This window comes from Dermacentor albipictus, chromosome 7, assembly GCF_038994185.2.
Source record: "Dermacentor albipictus isolate Rhodes 1998 colony chromosome 7, USDA_Dalb.pri_finalv2, whole genome shotgun sequence".
Taxonomy (NCBI): Eukaryota; Metazoa; Arthropoda; class Arachnida; order Ixodida; family Ixodidae; genus Dermacentor; species Dermacentor albipictus.
In genome coordinates this window covers 10,386,099-10,411,371 of record NC_091827.1, presented here as the reverse complement: position 1 = coordinate 10,411,371, position 25,273 = coordinate 10,386,099, and the positions used below count along the sequence as shown (strand labels likewise).

Sequence of the window (25,273 nt, the reverse complement as noted above, 5' to 3'; positions counted from 1 at the left end):
TTTACACAAATTATTGCGCCACCTAGGTGTGAATAAGTCAACAAATTATTGCGTTATAAAGGTATCTTCTATAACAATTTGTTTATATTTAATTCTAAAGATGGCATACGCTGTTTACTGTGAGTTTTTTTAAGTGAGTGTTGAAATAGGCTGAAGCTGCTCACTACGTTCTTCCTGCGCTTTCCCGTTCCTCCGTTTCGGGTTTTTCGCGCGGAGCAGCGCGTTGCTTGTGTTTCTCCGGCGACCAGGCGAAAGCAGGCACCAGCCACTGCTCGCGGCGAGTGTCGTGGAGAGTGCGAGGCGACGCTTCGTTCGTCGGCCCGTACGTGTGTGTGTAGTACGCGATTGTCTTGATGCGGGTCGTTCACATTTGGTATCGAGCAAGATTCGGAGTACACGAGCCCCGCGAAACTCTCCGCCTGATTTATAAGGTGAGCCCTCTTTACCTTTAATCGTTTTCGGTGTACATCAGCGCTTCCTTTGCTCAATATTGAGCCCGGCCCGTTTTCGTCTCTCTTTACTTTTTACCCCCCCCCCCCCTCCCGCGCGCTTCTCTCGTTGGCACAAAGGCCCGCTTGGCGTCATGGAAGCACACGCGGGGGTCTATTTAAAAATGAATGAAATCTTTGTTACTTTTTTTTTTTGCAACCCCGAGCGCGCGCGCCTGTGTCGCTTATAAATGCGTCGACCTTCACGAACGCCTTGCTTAGCGTCGCGCAGTTTCGTTACTGATTTTGGAGCAGCCAGCGCTGGGCCAGGTGCCTTGGTGGCAGATTGCCTCAGTGGGCTCGGTGGGTGCGAAAAGGTACGACGCGTGATGCTGGTGCCTTGTTTGGCTTTTGCTTGCCTCGAGCGAGTCGGGATTTTTTCCTACGTTTGTCTCGGAACAAAGGCCAGGTGTGGTGCGGTCGTGAGCAGATCGTAAGTGCTTCGCTTCACGGAGGGGGCGAGCTCATCGGCCCGGCCATTGTATGACTGTAAGCTAGGCTCCCTTCTTGTTTAGTTCCTGGAGTCGAAGAAGCAGAGGGGTTGCCCTCTCGGCGGAGGGAGGGAGCGGAGCAGAAGCTTCTGCTTCGTTTCGTCGCACGATCGCGTATAATCGCTTGAGCATGACGGCGGCACGGAGCAGCTATCCGTTTCACTACGGGACCCCGCTGTTGTGGGGGGAGTGCCGGTTCCTTCTTTTTTGTTGTTTCATTTTATGCCTCTCCGTGCGCTTGACTTCCTCTTTTGTTTATCGTTCTTCCGTCAGCTAGGACGCGCGTGAGTTATTTTGCCGAGCGTCATTATTATCGGCCCGCACGATGCGGAGATAAGTTTGCACGACAGTGCGCCTGGAGCGGAGATAAAAATGATTTTGCTCCCTCCACCATCCTTTACAATGCCCATGGGCTGGATGAAAGCTCAATATGATATGGCCGGCATCTCGTCTACTTAATTTTTATGTTCACGTTTAGTGGAACTTCGGGGCCATGCGTGAGGCGTGGTAGTAGCCCGGCCAGGCTTTTCGGTTCCGAGATGTCGCTTGCCTAGCGCATGTGCTGGCTGCGTAGCTTGGTGGCGGTGATGGTGGAAGGAGCGCCCTTGCGAAACTGGTCGTCTCCCTCTACTCACTATAGTCTCAATAATCCGGCACCCTTGCATGCACGCCAAAAGCGCTTGGCGCCGACAAAGCTCGAGCGTCTGCTGCTGATAGAGAAGTTGCGCGTGTCGCGTGCGCATTGTGAATGCGTAATTTCCAAGGCTTGCGCAAAAGTGGCCGCCCGCGTTAGCACGCGCGCACATAAAAACCCGCATTCGGCGCAGTCGTTTTGTTTCTAGCTAGGCGCAAAAACCTCGGAGGCAAGGAAATGAAACAACGCGAAATCCTTGTTGAATATTTTGCTCTCCCCCTCCGCCACCCACTTGTTTTTTTTTTATGTTTTCAACAGGCGACGCCTCAAGTTTGCCGAGATTCGTCTAGCGTAGTGCTTTGCGAAAGTAGGCCGGCGTTAACTGCGCCGTAGCACGTGCGCACGACCCTTGAGGTCGTAAATTTTGTGAGCCTGTTTTAATTGACGGCACTTGGCGTAGGTGCAGCACCGCCACCACACCACCGTCGACCTGGGAACAGCTCAACTGCCCGCCTATTTGTCATTTGGCTGCGGGTCTCGGTTCGTGCAGAGTAATTTGTTTGAAGGGCCTCCGTTTGTTTCACAAAGCACCTAGTTTCACTAATTGGCTCCCGAAGAGAAAAGGGGGGAAAACACTGAGGTTGCGCTTTGGCGCTGTAAACGAAACCAACCGCCGCTCGTCGCGCTCAGCACACGTACGGAAAAAAATAAATAACTACCACTTGGCACTCGTAAGCAAGTTTCCTGGATCGTCGGTCGCTAGCTTATGGCACTTATGCGACGTGTGTGAGAACGGTGTCGTCGCTGAACCAGCGAACGCCAGACAAAACGCACGCGGTGTGACCCCGGACGCTTATTAATCCCGCCGTCGCCACCGCCGTGGTGATGAGCGCATGGCGACCCTCAATTTGCTCCAGAAAAGCGCGGCTGCGACAGACGCGTCGTTTTGTCTTTTTTCGCGCTCCGCTCGGCGCAAAGGGAGCGCGTCGTTCTCGTTCGCCTCGTTGCTAGGTGTCGGTGGGCTCTGCCCTGGCATTGCTTCACACACAACGCGCGCTCTTAGATAGTTGCGCAAAACTTGCCCTTCCGCGCGACCCCGTCGAATGCATCCTCCGGAATTGCGTATTTCCTAGGTATTGGCCCGGGGTGGTGGAGGGCAGAAAGAAAGGAGGGAGCGCCGGAAGTATGATCCAGTTCTCTTGGTCGAGAGCCCGAGAGTGATGCCGTCGCAAAAGCCTGCCATCACCTTGGACGCGTATGTATAAATAAAACTGTTCCGCGCAGGGACCGTTCGGAGACGAGCTTTGAAAAGAAAAAAATCCCTCTCTTCTACAGCCGCGCCAAACGTATCTGTCGCTGTAGCGGCATATACCGGTATATATATACACACACACCCACATATATACTCGTGGACGGCGCGGTTTCTCTTTTACAATTCAGTTGACGCCCCTTTTTATATAGGGCGCGCGAAGCGGCCTTACCTCGCATTGTCGGACGTTGCGGCCTTGCAAGGTTATCGGCCAAACGGGCACGACCGGCATTTCTGTTTTACTGGCATTGGGAAGGCGCCGGTGATTAATGACACTCCCGCCAAACGGAGGTCAGGGGACCGGCTCTCGGTCGCGCGGGCATGAATGTGCATGAAACCGCGTGCTGGGCTTTTCTCCTCTCTGGTTTGCTTAGGAAAGAAGAAGAAGAAAAAAAAAAGGAGTAACAACGGAAATAAAGCCACGGCGCCTTTTGCGAGCTCAACGCGCCAAGTGAGCGTGTCCGCCCAAGCGTGCTACACGTAAGCCACCTGTTTGTCCAGGCAAGGCAAGAATGCGCTACGGGCGGTCAAACGGCGAGGGTTCAAAGACCCTGTTCTGCATATAGCGCGATGACGTGCGTGCTGCAAACAAACAGTCGGAGGTGTGGACCAGTTTCCTGCCATAGCCGTCTTCTTGAGGCCGGTTCTTCCCGTGCTGGGCGCAGCAGGAAGAAAGGCGCGGTTGTTGTCAGTCTTCTATTGACCTCCTTTTTTTTTCTTTCTCAGTCTTCCTCTATTTGCAATCTAGTGCTGACTTTTTTTCTTTTTAAGCCATTGTGAAATACTTTTCACTCCTAAAACTCACTGTTTCCAACAATCTTACACACATTGTAAATACAAGAATCTGGATGAGTTACTCTTATAATTCTTGGCCATATCTTGCACTTGTGCACATGTTTTTTGCACGGGGCCAGGTACGTTTATCAAATAAGCAGTGTTAAACACTCCACAATGTATGTCGGCAGTTTCTATTGGTTCAGGGCCTAGTGTACTGTGGAGCGAGTTTGCAGACTCGGTAGTTAACAATGGCAAATTTTTTTTCATTGGACTGTCCATTGTCTTAGCCCAAGTGCTCTGCTGCAGACTATTGTGCCAAGTGCCTTCACAGTCAGGGCATCCTGATAGATTGTGAGCACAAATTGTCAAAATTAAGGGAAAATGAGACATCCACCCTATTGTAACAATTGCTACCGACAAAACCCATACAGGTTCCTCGAAGGAAAAGCCTCGCAGCTGGAAAAAATATTCGTCCTGGTCCTGGACACGAACCTGGGACTACCTCCTTCCTGGGCAGCCGCTCTGTCATCCAAGCTAACCAGGCGGCTCGCAGATGGCAGGGCGAATTTGAATTTGTCAACGATTGGGTGGATGTCTCAATTTCCCTTAATTAATTTACTCCCCCTTGCGAATTCCGCAGAACTATTATTTCACATTGTCAAAATGTGCTTGTTCCTCTGTGGACAAATGTTTTTATTGGGGCATTATTTACTACACTCATGAAAGTTTTAAGTATGCCCCGTTTCACACTTGGCGGGCAATGTTGCAGAAGTTATGCTGGTGGTGGTGTCATAAGTCTCGACCCGCGCGTTTTGCAGAGCAGTTGTTTTTGATGTGCAGCGGAATAATTTTTACGGAATAACTACGTTGCTCCGCTTGCTCACTGGCAAATCTGCAACACCTTTCATGTAATGATTGCACAATGTCTTGCGACATAAAGTTATGAGACTTAATTAAGTGACGCATATCTATATATTTCTTGCACATATGTGAAACCCTTACTTAAAGCAAGCATTGAGAGAAATTTATCTCTACCCTAGGCTTCATAGCATTGCTTGCTTTGTATTAACAGAGTATACATAACTGCTTTCATTTTCTTTTGCTTGTACTTACTATTTGCACGAAAGTAAATCTGGCCAGCCAAGGGCTGTCGCAGCTGACAAAGATTAGATAAGATTGTCTGAACAAGTTTCCCTCGTCCAGAAAAATAAGTCACGCACACTTTTTGCAGGGCACGGCCCCAGGTTCGTTAGTGGAATCAAGACAAACAGGCCACGGAATGGAGTGTGGTCTGGCAGCGGGCACAGGGTCCCTCAAGGGTCCCGGGGAGTGCCTTGCAGCTTGTCCCAAGACGCTGCATGTCAACTTTGAAGGAGGTGACAAGGAAGAGCTGCAGGACCGCAAGAAGAAGTACCTGACGGCCAAGTACGGCCCTCACCAGATGAGCCTCATCAAGAAGCGGCTGCGCGTTGAGATGTGGATGTATGAGCAGCTCCAGCGACTCTTTGCCTGCTCGGTGAGTGTGCCGTTTGCACTTTCGACATCGCAGCCAGTTCTCGTAAAAGGGGGAGAAAGAGGTCATCCACCTGACAGTATTCATGAAGCTACAAAGGAAACCCCAATGGGTTTCTCACAAGGTAGGCTTCGCATTTGAAGAAGAATTCAACCTGGTCAGGGGATCGAACCTAGGACCAAGGCCTTTCAGAGGTGGCTGCTCTACCACATGAGCTTACCAGGGGGCTAGCGGATTGTGGGGCGAGGTCGAATTAATGACTTGGAAGTGCTTGGATACTGAGTGTGACAAATCAGATATGTGGAAATCTGCGCGGTGGAGGAATATTTTATGAAAAAGAAAGATTCATTCATTTGAACATAACACAGAGATACTCTCTAGTGGATGACATTTTTTCTCTTTCAGAAAGCTTTGAAATGTAATTCCTAATATTATTTTCTGTTAATCATAAGGTTCTCTGTCAGATGAAGCAGTAATTGGAGATGTCACCTGGCTGTTCTGTTCATTTTCCTGAGCACTTAAGCCTTTCATAATATATAGTGCAAGGTGTCTCATGCCTTTGTTGAATCTAACTGGTTATATAAGTTGCTAGCCTTCATCTTGCATGCAGAGACGTTCTAGACAGTGACAAGACTGTCACCTAAATAGCTGGATATAGAGACTTAAGTGCTCCGAGAAAAACCTTAAAAAGAGCAAAGCCTACTAGTGTTCAATTATTATCACACTTATTGAAAATAAACTCAAAACCACTGCACTGTGTGCTTTTCACATAAACCTCGCTGTGGCATGGTCTCAAGAGAGATGTGTCAGTTCAGTAAGACAAGCGTGGAACGTTTGCCTTCCTTTTCCGTTCCTTGAATGACAAGTGCTGAACGAACAAAATGCAGAGGCGAAGTGGGGTCGGCTTGGTCTCATTTGTGCGAGACGACAGGAAGTGCCCGGCAGTTGGTGGTGGGAGGCACAAGGGGAATCTGCGGTTACGCTCGAGGAAGCATGACAACAAAGCCACGCGCAGCTGCCGATGCTGGCCTCCTCCTCCCCTCTTCCTTCGCCTGTCTCTTTTCATTGAGCACTCTCCTTCGGTTGCATCGCTTGGACAAAGTGGCAGGACAAAAGACCACCCTTCCCCGAACCTTTAAGGGTCTCTCAAAGTGGTGCCTCGTCTGGGGCTGTTGCCTCAGTGGGGACGGTGCCAATGACATTTGATTGTGCGGGGAAGCTGCACTACTGCGGCATGTCTTTTTGCTATTGCATTGCCTGGTAGTTCTCAAGGAGCCAATCTGTACATGTTTTCCTGAAGCTCTGCTAAGCGCGAGGTGATGGCCTTCCTCGAGGCATACTGTTACTGCAGAAAAGTAAATAGAGAGAGAGCGAGAGGAAAAACAAGAATTGTGTAGCTTCATTTGAACAATATCAGGTCAACTTATTTGTGTTAGTGACTTGTATACTGCAGACTGTGGCATGTTTAGCTATCTTTCTTCTGTGCTATTGAAATGTGGAATGTGTTGTTGAATGTAAGCAAAAACTGTATTCTTTTTTTTAACTTACCTGATTTATTTGCGATACCCTACAAGTAAAGGGCATTGAATAAGGGAGGTAACATTTTACACAGTGCAAAAAAAGCTCAGTACCAAATACAAAGGTAAAATACAGTGAAAATTCATTATACAAGATTAGGAGTGCAGAGCGTGCAATTTATTGTGAAATGTTTCGCGGTTTGAGATGGATGCTGTGTGGTCCGGAAGATCGTTCCGACATGCGGTATTGCGAGACAATGCAGATGAATTAAATGCTTGCATTTGACCGTGTATGTGCGTGAAACTGACCATATTGTGGAAGTGTCGTGAAGTCTGCTCTGGTGGATGGCAGAGAGTGCGACCTACTGCTCTAAAATGAAAAGTTTAAAGGCTTTATTACTAAAGTGGAGGCATAGTTCCATTCAGCATGACGACGATGCCATGTGTCTTTTTTGTGGATATCTTTAACGCTACATAATGACAACTGACAAGGGCTGTCTATTGGTTATGTTCTGCATGCAAGTGTGCATGCTTCTTTCTTCTCTTGCAAGAACCGCTTAAACTTGCTTATTGCATCAGCAATTTCCATGTGATCTAATGTTGTCTCATGCTTATTTATAGTCCACTCCTGTTAGGGACAGTGAAAACTGACAGTATTACTAAATAAGATAAATGTAGTTACAGAATAATTCAGACCACTTCTTCATTTGCTAAAGCAGTAGTGAAGACAAAGGTTTACAGTTTGTCCTAATAGGAACTGCAATGCTATACACTACTATGTTTGCACAGGGTGTATCACGTGATGAAAATTGCAAAAGTAGGTTCAGTGAGGTCCGTGCAGCTTTCCGTGGCCACAGACAGTGTCCAATTAACTACTTTCACATCATCGCTGATGTATAACTGCCTTGTGCACCATGATGGGGGCCACAGGCTGTACTGAACACCTTTGCGCCTTCAATTGAAGTTGAAGTTCTATTGACTTTTTGCATAGATGATAATGTGATCAGTGAGGTTGATTTCATTCAAATTAAGAAGGGGATGAGGAGTTGGTGCGAGACCTTAAAGAAACAGTGTGCTAGGTGCGAGAACAGTGGGGTTTTAAGCCACGAACAGCAAAGCAGACAAGGATCAATGCCGACTGCAATAAATACAGCTGTCCGAAAAAATGCAAATAAATTATCGTAGAAGGAAGCAAATAGCCCCCATGACATAAGACCTTGTCTCATCTTTTTCCTGTTCAGAATCAATGTGCCATAAATTCTTTGTGTGGAGCGTGATAGTGTGCTTAACACATATAACCAGCTGGCTGGTTGCCAGGTTGGCTAATTTATGTTTGCTTCTCTTATCAGCATTATGTTTGCGAGTTTCCTTCTCTATTGGCATTCGTGAGAATAGGTCTGTGTGTTACGCATCCTTTCACTGGTAGCACAGGCAGGCACGGACGTGTTTCGTGCTTGTCGGTTTTCCTGGATAGGGCGCTGCCAACAGGAAGTCCATTCTCCTGCCCACTCCTTTTGCCAGACACACTATGGTATTGCACGGCTTCTGGCGGTGGCCTTGGGAACATCCTCTCGTGTTTGTGTCTGAGGGTGATGCTCATTTGGTTTGCACACGTGTGTGGCCGACATGCCGCCTCAATTGCAGCAACCGTGATCCTTGTAGAAAGTATGTCAGAAGTGTCAAACAGCATTTAGCCATCATTACAACTGGTGTCTGTGCTGTATGCTTATGAAAGGTCTCCAAAGACCGTTGCCAACGGCTTTCTTTGTCCTTTATTTAACGTAAAAGTTACCCTTCTTTTTCTAACATTTCGTTCAGTTGGAAAGGGTGGAGGGGAGGGGCATATATGGTGCAGTTACAACGAGAAAATAAAGTACACAAGTGCTGTAATGCAGCAGGTCTGGTGGTCAGTATCAGTAGATATCTTAAGTGGGTACAGGCAACAACATAAATAAGAATGTGATTTGTAATACATCATTCATTAAATGCACTATGATTCCATGAACTCGTAGGTAAACACTGTTCAGTTCATCTCTGGTGGTTCTGAAACACCTGCATGATATGTTGAATCCAAATAAGGAAATTCAGGAGATTTTATGTGAGGTATTAGACATATTAGCGTGCTTGATTGGAACTCTAACACGCGGTGCAGCATTTTTTGCAGGGGAAAATGAATTGCATCATTATTTGAAGTCCATTAATGAAAATCGTGTATTTCTTGTGTTTGAATTTTGTCTGTGTGTGTGAGTTCTTTATTTGTCCATGATAGGGGCTTTTGATATGCAGAACACTGTGTAGCAGTGTTTTCTATACCAGAGAAATAACACACTGTTGTTGGATCTTGAGTCAAAGGATCAATGCCATCTGCATCATTTGTTGGATGGCTGAACATTAGAACCCCTAAATTGTTTGTTTATTCTCGAAGTTCTTTCTCAGCCTTTTTTACTATTAAATTCAAGGTAGGCTGCCTTAAGGCCTGTTCTGTCCTATTCTGGCACTTCTCTCGAGTCATAAGATGTGCTTCAAGATAAAGTGAACATAGCATGAAACGAAAGAGAAGTTTAGGAGAACTATAAGATAAGATTATAAATAAGGCTAGCTTAGGAGTATAAGCTTCATTCATCATCGGTGTTCACTTTCTTGCTTCTTGTAGTAATTATGCATTAAGAGTTCAAAATTACACAAAATTTGATGTCCACTACTTAGACTTGACACTAAGAATGTAGCACTAAGAAAAATGGGTGCAGAGGGGGATAAAGAAAAGGGATCAGTGAGAGCGAAATGGTTATTTATTTAATGTGAACTCAGCTTAGCATTGTGATATCTAAAGTAGTCATTTTATTTTAGCCATTATAGAAGGGCACTGCAAGTTATGTGAAAGCATCATTTGGAAGGCACACACTTCTACATGGCCACTTGGATGTGAAGAAGCACTGGCAGGTGTGCAAATGAGTGAAACAGGATGAACTTGCAGAAACAGGCCATTTATTGAGTGAACCTGTACTTGCAAAACCAACGAACAACTCAATGACAGTGATAGTAACTATCGTAGTTGGAATATGTCATGTCAAACAATGCATTTTACGTTGAACCTCTGTTTATAAGGCATCTGCCAGCAGCTTTTGAGATCAAGCAGTGGTTGTTGTGACGGTTCCAGAATTTACTACTGCTTTCATTACACACAATTCCATGTGACCATAAAAACTTGGTGCACTGTTAAGCGCACATTTTCATTAACAAAGGCGCATAAGCATTAACATTTTTTTTCTTCATCGCGCAGGATGACAACCACGACATCGAAATAGACTTGGATGAGCTCTTGGACATGGAGAGTGATCACCGTCGAAGAGACTTTCTCAGGGTGAGACCTTTGCTTGAATGCCACATTCTAACATGCTTTTTATAGCTCTGTCAGAAACTGCCATTAAATCTTGCAACTGAATGTTGCAGCTGCGATACATAAGCATAGCTGCTGCTGTGAAACTTGCTGCCTCAATACATTTCATTCTTTGCGGTGATGGTGTGCATTCTGCCACCATCTGTGAAAGTTTTTGGACACAGGATTCACGGAAGAGCTAAATTTTGTTACGAGCCAATAAAGCTGCCTTCAATTCTTAATGCTCAGTGGATACTTCACCTTTAAAACCCTCCCACATTTCTCACTAAAATGCTAAGCCTCGTGGTAAGGTTGCAAGGAAATTGAACTTTTTGTGATTTCAGTGATCCAAAAATGTTTGTGGTCACCTGTACCTAAATCGTCAGCAGGAGCTATTTCATCCAGTTTGTCTGGTTCTCATGATACAAAAAATACATTTCATTAGGCCTGTTACTGTCTCTTTCCAAAAACCATCAAACTTCATCATAATCATTATGGTCCACTTCTGGTCTCTGTGCATAGTGAACATTACAAAAGCCAAGTAGCCAAGTATAAAGTGAATCCTCTGGTTAAACTGCTGCTTTGTTTATTCTTAAATTTCTAGGCAAGGTGGCATTTCATGGCACATTTTGTTTGATACAGTGTTTGGGTGCAGCATTTGCATGCTTTATCCAAGACAGATCATGCTTTACATTGTCTGCGGTGACCCAAGAGGAAAAGCGTAAAATTTTTCAATAGAACAGTGGTGCTGTCTATTACATAAGATCATCGCATGTGTGCTGTTTCACCATAACACTGACAGACTGCCACTATTGATTTTACTGATTTAAAAAAAAAAGCCTTTTCAGTCCTGCATTTTTCTGCCATTGCAGTATTGAGCCTCCTGGAAATGCATTTGGAACTTGTTTCTCGTTCCAGGCAAAATTGGTGGGTGCCAAACAGACTCGGGACCAAGTTGAGGTGAGTCACCTGGCTTGTTTGGTAAAATGAGCAATCTTTTTAGAGGTTGCCTGTGCATGAGGCATTGAGGTGTTAGGTGTGAATGTTCTCCTTCATAGACGTTATTGTTTGCCTAAGCAAGTTTCTAACCACAAGGTTTTTCAGAAGTGCGCAGAACAAAGTGCCCAGTGTGGATGGGTTCTAGTCTTCGAATTCCAACTAAAATAGGCCACGCCTCAAGGACTGACTGGATTCAATTGCACAATGGAAACATGGTCTAAAATAATCAAAATAAATTGGCGTGTTCAACACTTCTCTTTGTAAATCAGTTCTGCGAGGTCTCACAAGGTGGAGAAATATTAATGAAAGGAAAAATTGTCATCCACCCGTATGTAGCACAAAGCTACAAAGGGAACTCTTACGGGTTTCTCAGAAAGAAAACTTCATAATTGAAGAAAGGTTGTTTGCAAAGAATTTGCATTGAGGAAGAATTTCTTTGCTTTCATCACTGCAGTATGAACAAATCACTTTTTTATTATTGTTTTAGGTACAGTAAAGAAAGGTGTTTATTTTCCTCTTTGAAAGAGGGGAGCTGTAAATCATGTCTTTCCAGGCTAGATAGCTCGTGCACAAGTTGCTGTGTACGTGATGTTATTTACATGTATCATCCCTTTTAATGTGCTTTTCGAATGTATAATGAACTTTTGTTCATTTGACATCAATTTGGTCATTTAGAATAAAATGTGAGTTCCTTTGTTAGCTGAAATAGTCGGACAATCTATTTCAATGCAGGGTTAAGCTCATTGCCTAAGGAGTATATAACCACCTTTGCGCGGAGATGATGTTACTGATTTCTGCAGTGCAATGAATTGCAGCCGATTTCATGCGGGTGGACAAAGATGCTTGCGTCATGCTTGCCCGACGGTGAGGCGGAAACCGCTGTGTCAATGATGACCGTCTGCCAGGGGTGGGACAGTTATGGACTTTGGCATTGCAGATTTGGTTTTCCAAGTTGGAATTGATTGGAATTCATTACGTTGCAGTAATTAGCAGGCATCAATGTTATACAAATTCAGAAGCTGTTAGGAATGCTTCAGATGACAGGTTTCAAGTTTCACATAGGATCAGTGGTACTGTGTGTTCCAATTGAAAAGTGAATTATTCATTTTCATTATTACATTGTCTCATTGTGCTCCCTCAATTCATTTTAAAATGTCTGCTTCTCTGCTAAAAACTGTCCCAAAGAGAAAAGTTTAATTTTTGCAGGTATTTTTTGTAACTTTGAATGGATTTTATGAAGCACCCTGTATAGTGAAATGTAAAGCAAGAAGAGCATTCTGTACTGTGCCAAAAGCTTTAGTGTACTAGCTGCAAGGCTTCTGAATTGCATTCAGTATTGCTCTACATACTTGCAATTTGCTCTTTAAACCTTTCAGGGTCAATGGCGTAAATATACGGCGCCGCGAAGGAGTCCAAAATGGCCGATGCCGTATATTTATTGGCACACTTAATAAGTGTGCCAATTTCCAAACTTTTTCTTTACTGGCATGTGCTGCCACTATGTGAGAATACACGGAAGTTTTTTCTCGTGCCTCCCTCGCTCGGTTTTCATTGCATGGTTTGTTTTAGAGCTAGTTGGTTTGCTCCGGCACATCTATATACTACCGCTCGCGTATTGGTGGGTGAGCGGGCAGCAGTTTGGGTTTTGTTCCACGGGCTGTTTAGGCTTCTTGCACTCGCAAAACTTATGGCTATGTCGTTACTAATCGCTCAAAGAGTGACTGTCTGTTACTCTCTCGTTTATTGCTCACAGGGGTGCGCATACGAAGGATGCTGCCGTGCATGTGTTCCCTTTTCTTTTTTTGGAGACTCGCGAAAACGAATCACCTCTGGATGGTGATAAGATCAAGATTAGCTGAAGTTTGTCAAACATTTTGCTTTTTTGACGGGCAGACAACCATACAGTTTTCTTGAGTGCGCTCACCTACGCAGTTCGATCACGCTATGGACGTAAATATTAGTGTAAGAGCAGGAACATTTGAGACTGCGAAATATTTTCATGTGCACATTTTCTAAGCCTTCAAATGTGTGTATAACAATTCATCAAATTTGTAATTCTTATAAGTTTATTTCCTTTATTTATTGTTGTTATTCATGAATAAAGAGTACTTATACACCAAAGCAAAATATTTTTTCCCCACTTTACGTTCACCCAAGAAATATTATGGTAAATTTTTTTCGAAATAGGTCCCTCTTAAGAATTTAAATCTGCATTAAAGAAAATGGACCCTGGGCAGTCGCTTATGGCGAAAAAAAATCAACCTTGAAAGGGTTAATCACATCTGAAAATAATTAGGGCACATATTCATAACTGCCGAAATATAGGCTTAGCTCCATCATCGTGTGCTCACACCTTTCACCCGCTGCAGATGTTCATCGACGAGCTGATACAGCGGGCCAAGACCCTGTGAGAAGCTCCACAAGCAAGGTGTTCGTCCTAGTCATCAGGACCCATGTTCTTAAAAAATCTCACTGCACCCATACGCTTGTACACCACAGCCCCACTGTGCGTTTTTTTTTTTCTTGCTCATTGCAGCGAAGGCATGCTTTCCATCACCACACTATTCATGTTCATCTAAATTCCTTGGCCACGTGTGGCGGCGGTCTAGTTGGAAACGGGATACATGAAATGAGATGCACCCGCTTTTGCAAGTTTTGCCCTGGACGACAAAAACTGTGAGATTGTTTTGGCTGATTAAGAGAAGACGGCCAAGCACTGGCTGCTTACACACCTTTGCAAGAGTGCGTTGAACGCCTTTTTCAAGGTTGAACCATGGAAGGTACCTGCTTGTGGAACTGAAGGGAGCAGGTACTGCCATGTGGAACTGTTCTTATCTCCAGAAAGTATCCACTTTCCGTGCTCTGTGTGGCATCACCTTCATCATTGAGAGTCCTCGTCCTGTTCCATCATCATCCTGCTTGGTGCTGATGATGATGGTGCGGAATGAGGGCTTGCGGTGATGAAGGTGACGCTATATCCCAGATATATATATAGCACAGGCACATGCACATGGGATGCAAGTGAGGCAATGCTTCCAAAGCCTGCTTAAGGAGCCGTGGATTTTTTCGCCTCATAGTGTTTGGTCTCGTGCAGAACTGGCAGGTGAGAGATGACTCATTTGGAGCAGTTAAGGGTGCACTATAAGGAGTGAAAGTTTCTCATTCCTTTTTGATGACATGTTTTTGAATGGATCCACTTTGCAGATAGCTGGTGCTCGGCTAATGCAAGCTGGTAAAGACGCAGACACCAAAATGCAGGTGTTTGGAAAAGATGTTATCGGGAGATTAGGACCTCTATTTAGCAGGCATTCCTGCAAAGCCAGAATACTTGGCTGAGACTGTTGGACGTATTTTGAAATCTAACATTGGAAAGCTGATCTCCATAAAGTGGAGTTGGTTTTGCAAGCTGGAAGACTTACATTAAGAACACTGCCACATGCTTAACATGAATTCTCCTCCTTATTAATAAATTTAAAGATTGGCTTGTTCTGGAATTTGTGCTGCTGAGCAGGAAGACAAAAGTGAACAGCAAGTGAAGCTGTGTTTGACTGCATTCTTTGGCATATGTTCTGCTTCTGAGATCAGTGACACTGATCCTTGCAGTCTCTGAAGATCTTGCTGTCGGTGCAGTATGCGCTGGGTTCCAACTCCCCATTCTACCCTACACCATCTCTGTTTGAGCAGTACCAAAGCTGACAGCCACAGCTTATGGTTTGTTGGCTAACTTTTATCCACAAGACATTTGCCACACGAAAGATTTTTAGGGCATTTCCAGTGCTGTTTGTAATGTAGTTTTGCAGCTTTTGGACTCTTTAAAACCTAGTTTATAATGGCGAGAGGCATAGAGGAGCGCACAACGGAGGAGACATGCCTGTTCTGGGGGTACAGATTGTTCACGCTTCATCCTCCACAGTATTTCACTAGCTGATGTTTCCGAAAGAAGGTTCCACAGTAGTTTTCCTTCATGCATGCTTGGAAACCTGCATGTTAATCCACGAGGTGGCCCGCCAGTAGAAACTTTCCACTTAAAAGTGTAACAATGTGACAAACTTTCCCATTGCTATTTCACACAGCCAGTACCGTCACACCAAAGAAATTGCATAAATAAGTGAAACAACGCAATTGGCAGACATGGCCACACCTTGCATCTTCTGCAGCTTTCATGTGAACTGTGGTAGCGTCAGTACTAAGGCTCGCTCTTTAGTACTAGCTCCTGTAGAATTGTGCACTCTTGTGGGCGGAGCTGTTTGTCACACATAACCGGGAATATGTGGGTCTTGCTAGAGTCATAGTGCCCACACATTCTGTGTGGGCAAGTACTGCATGCTTGAGGCAGTTCACTCTGCCTGCACTGGCCCAAGCCATCTTTTTTTGCTGTATCTGAAAGACGTTAACTTTGAAATCTGTCCATAATTAAAGACTAGGATTTGTCTCGGCATTTCTGACCTTCAGTGCTCAGCCATTGTATTCGTGCCAGCTGCGCATGTTACCATGTTTTCTACAAGTGGCAGTTCCCGAACTGGCTTAAGATTAGTGAACACTCGGCTACTCTTGATTGCCGAGAAACAGTTTTTATGCTTAAGTTACTCTCAAGTCTGCAGTGTTTCAGTTTAACATGTAACTTTATGATTTGTACTAGATAGGAGTTTGCATATCATTCTAATTCAGTGCTTTCATAGTTTCTATGCAAATGCAGCATCTCAATATATATTATCTCTTGCAGCTGTCATTAGTGGTGATTCATCAAAAAGTTTCAAGCTGTAGCTAGGCACGATGGAGCAGATATGCTGAATTTATTGTTGCAAAGCTTGTAGCAATAGAGTAGCAGTTTTGCTGATGACTGGAGGAGAAATAAAGCTTCCAGCACCGTTTTACAACCGTGTTCTTACACGACTTGCCATGCCGCCTTAATGCAGACATTTTTGGTATTTGCTGGACAGTAGTAAATTAGATGGTTACCACAATCTTCACAATACTCTTCATACTGAAAGTCCTTCTTACAGGTAGTTGTAGATCCTTGTGTTTAACTGTACTGCTAAGAGATTGGTTGGCCATGCAGGTTTCTTTCTGGTAGCTTGAGAATCTCCCTCTAAATTTGAAATGGCATAAGCCAGAAATGCTTCAGAACAGGACAACAGCAGGCGACGCGCAAGCACTGTGTGCCGTCTGCTGTTGGCCTGTTTGTCAGCACGGTTCCTCCCTTTGCCCAAGTATGCATTAACCAGCAATAAGCGGCACACTGCTGACACTTCTAGTACTTTCAACTGGTCGCTTTCAAGTACTCAAACAGCGTGCTTTACATATGGCTGGTTGAAATGGAGTGCTTGGAACACATTCGCCTGGTTCATTCAGAGCACCACGCTACAGCTCGGAGCGCTAGAGGTGCTCTCAGCTTTGTGGTGGGACAGTGAGTGAGATCCGAAGTAATTGCAGTCACTTGGCTTCTTCCGAATGCTCTGGGAGCTGCTGATCATTTGGCTCAGGCAAGATTTCTCTAGCTCCAATCTTAACAAGGCCTTGCATCATCGCAAACAGAGTTGGACCACAGTAGGAACCAGTCGAATGTGCCTTTAGCACTGAATAAAGGCGAAACCCGAGTACAAAAAGTTGTTGTAGGAAGCATGGGCCACATTAAAAGCTTAATGGCTGTGAAGGTTGCCTGTTCTACAAAGTCTATGAGAGAGAAAAGTACCGTTGTTTTCAATGTGACATTGAAGTTATGGGGTCAGCAGTTGATTGTCAGAAGCAGCCTCCATAATCTCTTGTTTGGAGAGGAAGACTGCAATGTGTTGCTGTAGTTTATAGTATACTTGTACTGCAATGATGGTAAGATGTACCTGTTTTTGGGTGACTCAGGCTCATTTAGGAGTTGGGATATATTGCATGAACATTTTTCACACTAAAACATTGTCTTTTGTTATGTGATGTTCTTGTGCTACTGCCATCTATTTTGTTTCACGCATACTTTTGGTGCAAGACTCATTTTTCAAGGTGCAAGGTCTTTTCCTGCAGTTTTGCTGCATACATAAGGCAATTTGGTGTTAACATGCCAATGAAATGTGCAAATGTGAATTTAGAGTGCAACGAAAATTAAACGGTGTACATTCTGATGCCAGTACGCCTTACTGGCAAACACACTGCATGTTTACTTCTTTGTTCATTAGTGTTTTAAACTACTGCATTACATTTGCCTTGTGCACGCTTTTAACATTGTTTTAGTGAGGACTTTGTGGTACACGTGCCATGAACGCAGCACAGGCTTATGCATTGAAACTGCTCTTTTCCATTTTCTTTTTTGTTCAGTATTCCACGCACAAAGCACATTGTCACCAAACAGATGGTTTTCAAAGGAACAGCAACTTGCACCTCTAGAGTTTGGATTATCATCGATGTTGCAGAATTCAGTGTTTCATGTTATGGCCATCTGCTATATTTGTGTGTCCTCAGCAGTGGCAGAATGGCCTTGTGACTTAACTTCAATGCTAACTTCCATCACTGGTCAAGTTCTGGCCACCATGCTTAACTTCGCAGTGTTGACAACTTGCTGTCGTGTTACTATTTTCAGTGTGTGCTTATTTACGCACCAATATGTTTGAAACTTCTAGAGTCTTTTAATAGTTGTGTGCACATCATCACAGGGGCAGCTTTGAAGCCTTCATTTTTTACACACTCATAACCAAGCATACAATCGTGCTGGTGCCATGTGGAATGAAATCGGCTGTGTAGAGGTTGTTTAGTTTCTTCTGTCAAGTGTTGGTCAGTGTGCTATTATGCAGTTATTTCTCGGGTAGACGTGCTCGTAAGGCAGCGCGAGTTGAGCATTGCTTTTGGTAAGGTGGCTTGCTTGTTGGACGAGTTGAAATATTGCTATCAGGCACGTACCCAGGGGGGGGCCCGGGGGGGCCCGGGCCCCCCCCCGAAATCAAGTGGCATACCCCCCCTCCCCACCCACGCCACCACTCCTCACACATTCTTAAATTCCTGTTTTTCCCTAACTGTATAGCACCTTTCGTGCAAAATTGGCAACTGGAAACAAAAATCGCAAGGAGTTGAGAAATTAAGCGATCTACTAAGGGAGAGCCAAGGCAACAACCAAGCTGCAAGCAAAAGCGAATAATAAAAAGTTAGCCGTTGTTTATGAGAATATTTATGGATCAACATCTTTTTATTTAAAAAGGAAGTAGAGAAAAGGCCGCCGGAAGTGGAGAACGATTACTTGTTTTGAATGACGCTTCTACAGCTATCGGTCGAACCGCCTCACGTAGCCACTTCTGTGCTGTGCTTATGCGGGTTTTTTTCTAACCTTTCGCAGTGAGCGCAGTACGTCTAGAATGGCAGAGTCCTGCGCTCTACGCGGTTATATGAGACTGGCGGCCGCACAGCGTTACGCAATTCGCAGAACTGTCAAAACTGATCAACAAGGCAAAAATAACTGATATTTGAAACTATAACATGAGAAAGACTGAAGAAGCCGTAAAAAATGAACGCAGCTTCAAATCAGTAAAAAAGAAACCTGGAATAGGACAAACCATGATGTATGCACTAAAAGATAAGAAGGATAATATCATCAGAAATCTCGAAGATATAGTAAAAGCAGCGGAAAAATTCTAAGCTGACCTGTATACAGTACCCAGAGGAGTCACGATAGTTCACTTAGAAACAGTAATGAACAGGATACAGAAACTCTCCTATAACTAGCGATGAGGTCAGAAGGGCCCTGCAAGACATGAAACGATGAAGAGCGGCAGGATAAGGTGGAATAACAGTCGATTTAATCAAAGATGGAGGAGACATAATGCTTGGAAAACTGGCGGCTCTTTATACGAAGTGTCTATCGACTGCAAGGGTCCCAGAAAACTGGAAGAATGCAGACATTATACTAATCCACAAAAAAAGGAGACGCTAAAGAATTGAACAATTATGGGACCATTACCTTGCTCCCAGTATTATATAAAATATTTACCAAAGTAATCTCCAATAGAATAAGGTTAACACTGGATTTTGTCAACGAAGGGAACAGGCTAGGTTCAGGAAGAGATACATTACAATGGATCACATCCATGTCATCAACCAGGTTATCGCAAAATCTGCAGAGTACAAAAGCCTCTCTATGTGGCTTATATAGATTACGAAAAGGCATTTGATTCAGTAGAGATACCAGCAATCTTAGAGGCACTACGTAATCGAGGAGTACAGAACGCTTATGTAAAAAGCTTGGAAAATATTGCTACATGCGTGAGGTATCTGTTTGTTTGAACGAGGCGCGTAGGCGCCATCACTCCAGAAAAGAGAAGGAAGAACGAGCTGGGCTCGCGCTGTGAACCTAACCGGTCAGCGCTATTCTTTATCTAGAATCCCGTGTTCCGCCACTTTCGTGCAGGTTCCGGCTTTTCACGGTGCAGACGTTCTTAAGGATTTACGAATCACCACTGCGTCATTCCCAAATAATCTTTATTTCACAACCTGCGTTGTTTTTCGGTGTCATCTGGCCGCGACTACATAACCCGCAAATTATATTCGTGCAAAAATTACTTGACTCTTTGGGCGTGCGCATATGCGATGTTCTTCCTATTACCGACAGAGCTGTTGCCACGGATATTCAATTTGATGACATCTTTCCTAATAATGCAAAATTACTGCCACACGGTATTCTAGACGGTATATTACAAGATCACCTGAAAAACCTTCAAACAAACGTTGTAATTGCTACAGATGCTTCAAAATGTGAAGAAAAGTCAGGTGTAGGAATATTTTCCCCGATTCTCGATTGGACATTTTCTCTTCGGCTGCCAGATTTCATGCCGATTTTTTTAGCCGAATTCATGGCCGTGGTGCTGGCATTACGCAAATTAGGACCATCAATTACGTCAGCCGTGATAGTTACTGATTCTTTATCATTGTGCTCATCCCTTACTGCTTCTAGTGATTCTCGCGTGATGAGGACATTTCAATCATTGGTACCTGGTTACTTGAGAAGCGTGCGTTTGATTTGGGTGCCCGGCCATAAAGGACTAATCATTAATGAAATTGCAGACTCTCTAGCCAAGGCATCGATAAGTGGCCCGATTCTTCCTTGCTGCCCTTTGACTGCTTATGTAACTGCAGCTAGATTTCGCAGGAGTATCATTATACAGTCAATATCAGGCTCCGCAATTACTAACTCTGTGGATTACGGACATCTCCTGCACCCTTGGAACAGAAATTTTTGCCGAACACGGAAAATTGAAGTGTCCATCACGAAGCTGCGCTGCCGTATACCTGCATTGAACTTCTACCTCCACAGGTCTGGTCTGGTCCCCTCCCCATTATGCTCATTCTGTGGCGAAGCGGAGACAATCGATCATTTCTTGTTGTCTTGCAGACGTTTTTCTATTATAAGAAAACGACTACTCGAAATCCCGCTTCGCTCTATTGGTCTGACTTTATCAGTGCCTGTGATCCTATCTTTTGGAGCCTCCATTCTTGGGTTCAGCCACAGAAATGTTTGCTTGGCGATCCAAAATTACCTCATCGAAACTAATCGATTTCCATGTTAGATTGATCGTTCTCCTTCCCAACCATAGCTTTCTTTTATTTCTTATCTTTTATTAATTATTATTGTTATTATTATTATTATCTTATACCAGGTTTTCATATGATTATTTCCTTTTTTCTCCAAGCACAAAACGTTTACTTTTAAACTCACACGCCCAAATTGTTAACTCCCTTGTTATCATTATTATTTTAGGCACCTAATTAAACCGCCCGATTCTTGGCCAATCCCCCACTGTGGGTATGTGCCACGGCCACTCAGGACAACAACAACAACAACAGCTGCAACCATTGTTGTCGGTATAATCTGTAAATAGTTTCTCGTCTTAATGACTCGTCTTTCGCGTTAGAATATCTACGAGGTTCTACAGCTACCTTATTCTACACAAGAAAAGCAGTGAGATACCTATAGAGAAAGGGGTCAGACAGGGAGACATTTCTCCAAAGCTATTTTCTGCGTGTTTAGAAGAATTCAAGCTATTAAACTGGGAAGGCTTAGGAGTAAAGATCGACGGCAAATATCTGAGCAACCTTCGGTTTGCTGATGACATTGTTCTATTCAACAACAATGCAGACGAGTTACAACAAATGATTGGTGACCTTAACAGAGAGAGTGTAAGAGTGGGGTTGAATATTATTATGCAGAAGATGAAGATAATGATAAATAGCCGGGCAAAGGAACAAGAGATCAGGATGGCCAGTCGGCCACTAGAGACTGTGAAGGAGTACGTTTACCTAGGTCAATTAATCAGAGGGAACCCTGATCATGAGAAGGAAATTCACAAAAGAATAAAATAGGTTGGATCACATACGGCAGACATTTCCAGCTCCTGACTGGAAGCTTACCATTATTATTGAAAAGTAAGGTGTGCAATCAGTGCATTTTGCCAGTGCAATATGTCCAGTGCCAATGCATTTGCCAGTGCATTTTGCCAGTGCATATGGGGCAGAGACTTGAGAACAAGTTAAGGACCACGCAAAGAGCGATCGAACGAAGATTGCTAGGCATAACGTTAAGAGAGAAAGAGAGTGGTTTGGATCAGAGATCGAACGGCTATAGACGATATTCTAATTGACATCAAGAGGAAAAAATGTAGCTGGGCAGGTTATTTAATGCTCCGGTTAGATAACCATTGGACCATTAGGGTTACAGAATGGGTACCAAGAGAAGGGAAACACAATCGAGGACGACAAAACACTAGGTGGAGCGAGGAAATTAGGAAATTCGCGGGCGCTAGTTGGAATCGGTTGGCGCAGGACAGGGGTAATTGGAGATCGCAGGGAGAGGCCTTCGTCCTGCAGTGGACATAAAACAGGATGATGATGATGATGATTGTGGTGATGATGATGATGACGACGACGATGATGATGATAATGGAGGTGGTGGGGCCCCCCCCCCCCCCCCCCCGAAAAAAAATCCTGGGTACGTGCCTGATTGCTATATTTAAGAGAAACTAGTGCAGAACTAAGATGCATATGCAGGGGGAAACAAAAGTTAACTGAACAAATAAGAAGTAGTAATAAAAGACAATAAAATTAAATTTAAGAAGTACGCAAGGTCAATCACAAAAAACGGAGCAAAGAAACATTCACCAGGAACCCCTAAATTCTCCAATAGCAGTATACATTCCTAGGTGAAACCGCTTGCAGATGTAGACTTCACGAGGTGTGATTATAGCATCCTAATACCAGTCTGGTAGTTGGTGCTTCTGGATCATGAGCTTCTAAGGAAGCCCAGGATCCATTTGTTGCACTTTGGTTTTTCATGTCACGTGCATCTTGTTCTATGCTCGCTTCTCTTCATATCACCTTTGAGGATGCATGGCATTGGTTATATACGTAACTGTTCACCCTGTGTCTTTCCTTTGCAAACCACTCTTGCTGCTACAGCTGACCTCTTAACTCTTAACAAAGAGTTTCAGTTGAGCATTTACAGCAGGTTGCACACAGTCTTGCGGCATCCACAAACACTGCTCATTTTGGCTGACTGCCATGTGAGTGGTTTAAGTTCATTTGTATGACAGGCTTCATTGCACAATGTGCGCAAAATATGCAGCACTAATCAGATTCGTCTGTAAAAGCTTTGAAAATGTGAAAGTCTGCCATGTTCTCTTTTGCCTGAGCATGTGTGTACCGAGGGGTGTGAGCAGTTAAAAAGAAAGGTAAGCTAAAACGCAACAGCAGGGCGAGGTCACTGCTGCAAGAGTTCACGCATGTTGGCACTGAAAACTGGCTGTGTGGTTGGCCACAGTTCTGTCATTTTTGTCCAACCTGTTCTTTTACACTGATGTTCATATCATTATGATGAGACTGTTGAATGTGATTGTTAAGACTAGTTATTATGGAAAGGCAGTTGTGCCTGTTTTGCTTCTTCTTTTTTTCCAAGGTGGGTTACAAGCCAATGTTTCAAAAAAAATTGTCATTTTACAATGTTTCATTGTATTTATTTGCGAGCTCATTTACTTAATAACAGAACACTGTACAGATGTTTTTACGTGCTGTATTGCATGCTTTTTTTTTTCTTCTATACACAAAAATGCTTGTCACCAAACATTGTTTGAAGGCAATAAAAAAAAAAAATGTCACTACAATGCGGTTTCATTATTTCTTACATTGAAGGGGGCTTTTTGAGGTATTCTTTGATGTCGATGAGTGGTTTGCCAAAGTCGACCTTGAGCTTTGTGCGGCCGAAGTAGTTGTTCAGCTCTTGCCACCTTTCCTTCGGGGTATGTTCCTCGTTGTAGATGAGTCCTGAGCACAAGGAGAAAATCGCATTACTCACGGACCGATGCTCTGGTGCTACTCCAAGGCATGATTGCCTCAGAGTTGTTGTTAAAGGGACCGTATTTCATGAGAAACATTTTTTTGAAAACTTTCCATTAATTTTGCTGCAACATGATTATTAGAAGAAAAAAAAAGTAAATGCTCCATTAAAAAAAATTTCGTGTGTTATTGATTAGAAAGTACATGTACTCAAAATGTCATGGTGCAGAGGCAGTTCTTGAAACTTGCTATGTTCAATCTCTCACTCCTTCATTATACATTTTAGTCCATATTTTACAGAAAATGAAAATAGCTAGGCCCAAACAGATGCTGTCAAAATCCACGACATAGCAGCAAGAACTTCAAGGTGGCGTCGCCAACAGTCTTGTTTTTGTATTTTCTAGCCTGCCATGCCTCCTCTCATGGCAAGAGTGGCTTTATTTGGCATCAAAGAACCTAAATTGCCAAAATACAGCTCAACTTAGTTTTTTCTTCAGTGGTGTCCCTTTAATACGTGAACTCTCCTTGAGGAAAGGAAACGAAACCAACACCCTGCACCTTATCCAAGAGTGCAAAGGTAAAGCAGGGGAGCATAAATAAGCCCTCGAACAATATTTGCACATAGTTTCCGATGTCCTAGGAGTTAGGCATGGGCATTGCAGTGCCTTTCTGCAATTCCTCTAATGGGTATGTGTTTTACTCTGCTCCGATTTAGAACGCGGAAAAAGCTCTTTATTAGAAGGCTGCAGGTGTCGGATGCACTGAGCAGTGCGTGAAGTATTCTCAAGTGTTCTAAAGTCATAGCAATGAATGAAATCGAAAATGGATGTGTTGTTAGTTTGTGCAATGCAGCGTTTTCGTAAAACCATTATGCGAGCTCGCTGTGCCCAAGGAAACGACGTGACAGGCTGTCAAGCGTGTTCTTGCGGTTGAGAGTGCAACGAATATCGAACAGACACAACTCCCAGTACCTGTGCACGTGTTTGCTCTCCGAGACGATACCCCAGCCACGCGGAGCACTTTTAATCGGGATCGAATTTCTCGAAAGCCAGTCGCTCTCTTCCGCAGTCGCGCAAGGAAGCCAACCGCAATCGAGAAATTAGATCCCGATTGAGAGAAACCCGCGTAACACCGCTGTCATCGTCAGGATCGATTGGTTGTGACCGGTGAACGGCAGGAAAGGGATTGGTTCGAGGGAAAGAAGTCGGTCCTGCATGACGGCTACAGCGCACTGGATAGGGGAGCAACGGATATTCTGGAGTAGTAGTCAATCGAGGCCCGCTAGTAGGCAATACCTGTCCTTTGAGCTTCGTAGAGCAGAGTGCCCACGATCTTGTGCTGTTTAGCGCAGAGGCCTGTCACATGCCTTGGCAGCTGTTTTCCTCGCCCGTCCATGAATTGGCTCAGGATTAGCACGTCCTGCGGTTGGAAACGTAACGCGCCACCGTCCAATACACCTGGCCAACTCGCGTGACTCGGCTTACCGTGTGGTTCAACCTCTTTAAACCCAGCCTGCACAGTGGGCACGCGGAACTCGTGTGCTTCGGTTTCACCACGAACCCTTTACGGGGAGAGTCGACGTACACGCCTTCGATCACTGTCGTGTTGTTCTCTTGCGACTCCCGAACTGCAAAATGCGCAAGACAGAAAACGTTACTTTGGTGATTAAGGCGCTTAGTACGAGTGCTTACTTTCTTTTACACGAAGCGTCGTAGAGGTACTCAATTGCTTTCCCAGCGCTGGCAAACGCAACAGTTTTTCGAGCCCGAGACGCGCCGTCCTTATGTGCAGCGCCATTTTTTACCCCAAGGCCAACAAACTCCATATGCCTGCCCAGTAGAACAGAAAAGTTCGTAAGTGGGTTCTTAGAGGGCG

At 44.3% G+C, this 25,273-nt stretch overlaps 3 protein-coding genes across 9 annotated transcripts in view; 1 reads left to right on the top strand and 2 right to left on the bottom strand.

Moving 5' to 3' along the window:
• LOC135904358 (uncharacterized) overlaps nt 1-3,355 on the bottom strand; it is a 36,862-nt gene extending 33,507 nt beyond the window's left edge. For 2 of the 3 annotated variants that reach the window (XM_065435011.2, XM_065435008.2), the window contains exon 1: nt 3,095-3,355. In XM_065435011.2, the coding sequence (XP_065291083.1) occupies nt 3,095-3,154 (60 nt within the window). In that variant the 5' untranslated portion in view covers nt 3,155-3,355. The remainder of the gene's footprint in view (nt 1-3,094) is intronic. The other variant, XM_065435010.2, reaches the window with a different exon arrangement.
• LOC135904363 (protein phosphatase 1 regulatory subunit 14B) lies at nt 195-17,214 on the top strand. Of its 5 annotated transcripts, none has more exons than XM_065435043.1 (5): nt 195-431; nt 4,931-5,215; nt 10,010-10,090; nt 11,024-11,065; nt 11,210-12,635. In XM_065435043.1, exons 1-5 carry the CDS (start codon nt 354-356, stop codon nt 11,270-11,272), a joined length of 549 nt encoding a protein of 182 aa, XP_065291115.1. In that variant the 5' UTR covers nt 195-353; the 3' UTR covers nt 11,273-12,635. The 5 variants fall into 5 exon arrangements, with proteins under 5 accessions (XP_065291115.1, XP_065291112.1, XP_065291114.1 ...); XM_065435040.1 differs by lacking the exon at nt 195-431 and adding an exon at nt 661-805; XM_065435042.1 differs by lacking the exons at nt 195-431; nt 11,210-12,635 and adding exons at nt 665-805; nt 13,474-17,214.
• Nucleotides 17,215-23,119: 5,905 nt separating this feature from the next.
• On the bottom strand, nt 23,120-25,249 carry mRpS18A (mitochondrial ribosomal protein S18A). The gene is made up of 4 exons (XM_065435047.1): nt 25,090-25,249; nt 24,883-25,025; nt 24,694-24,817; nt 23,120-23,386 (listed from the first exon to the last, which is right to left on the bottom strand). Exons 1-4 carry the CDS (start codon nt 25,193-25,195, stop codon nt 23,244-23,246), a joined length of 516 nt encoding a protein of 171 aa, XP_065291119.1. The 5' UTR covers nt 25,196-25,249; the 3' UTR covers nt 23,120-23,243.
• Between the last annotated feature and the right edge of the window lie 24 nt (nt 25,250-25,273).

Bases quoted from the DNA above. Each gene is read 5' to 3' on its own strand.
- LOC135904363 (XM_065435040.1), top strand. From the start codon at position 680: ATGCGTCGACCTTCACGAACGCCTTGCTTAGCGTCGCGCAGTTTCGTT. The intron at 806-4,930 runs GTACGACGCGTG...CACTTTTTGCAG, and splicing joins GGCTCGGTGGGTGCGAAAAG to GGCACGGCCCCAGGTTCGTT. The intron at 5,216-10,009 runs GTGAGTGTGCCG...TTCATCGCGCAG, and splicing joins AGCGACTCTTTGCCTGCTCG to GATGACAACCACGACATCGA.
- mRpS18A (XM_065435047.1), bottom strand. From the start codon at position 25,195: ATGGCGCTGCACATAAGGACGGCGCGTCTCGGGCTCGAAAAACTGTTG. The intron at 25,026-25,089 runs GTAAGCACTCGT...CGCATTTTGCAG, and splicing joins GACGCTTCGTGTAAAAGAAA to TTCGGGAGTCGCAAGAGAAC. The intron at 23,387-24,693 runs GTATTGCCTACT...CCTTGTGCTCAG, and splicing joins CTACGAAGCTCAAAGGACAG to GACTCATCTACAACGAGGAA.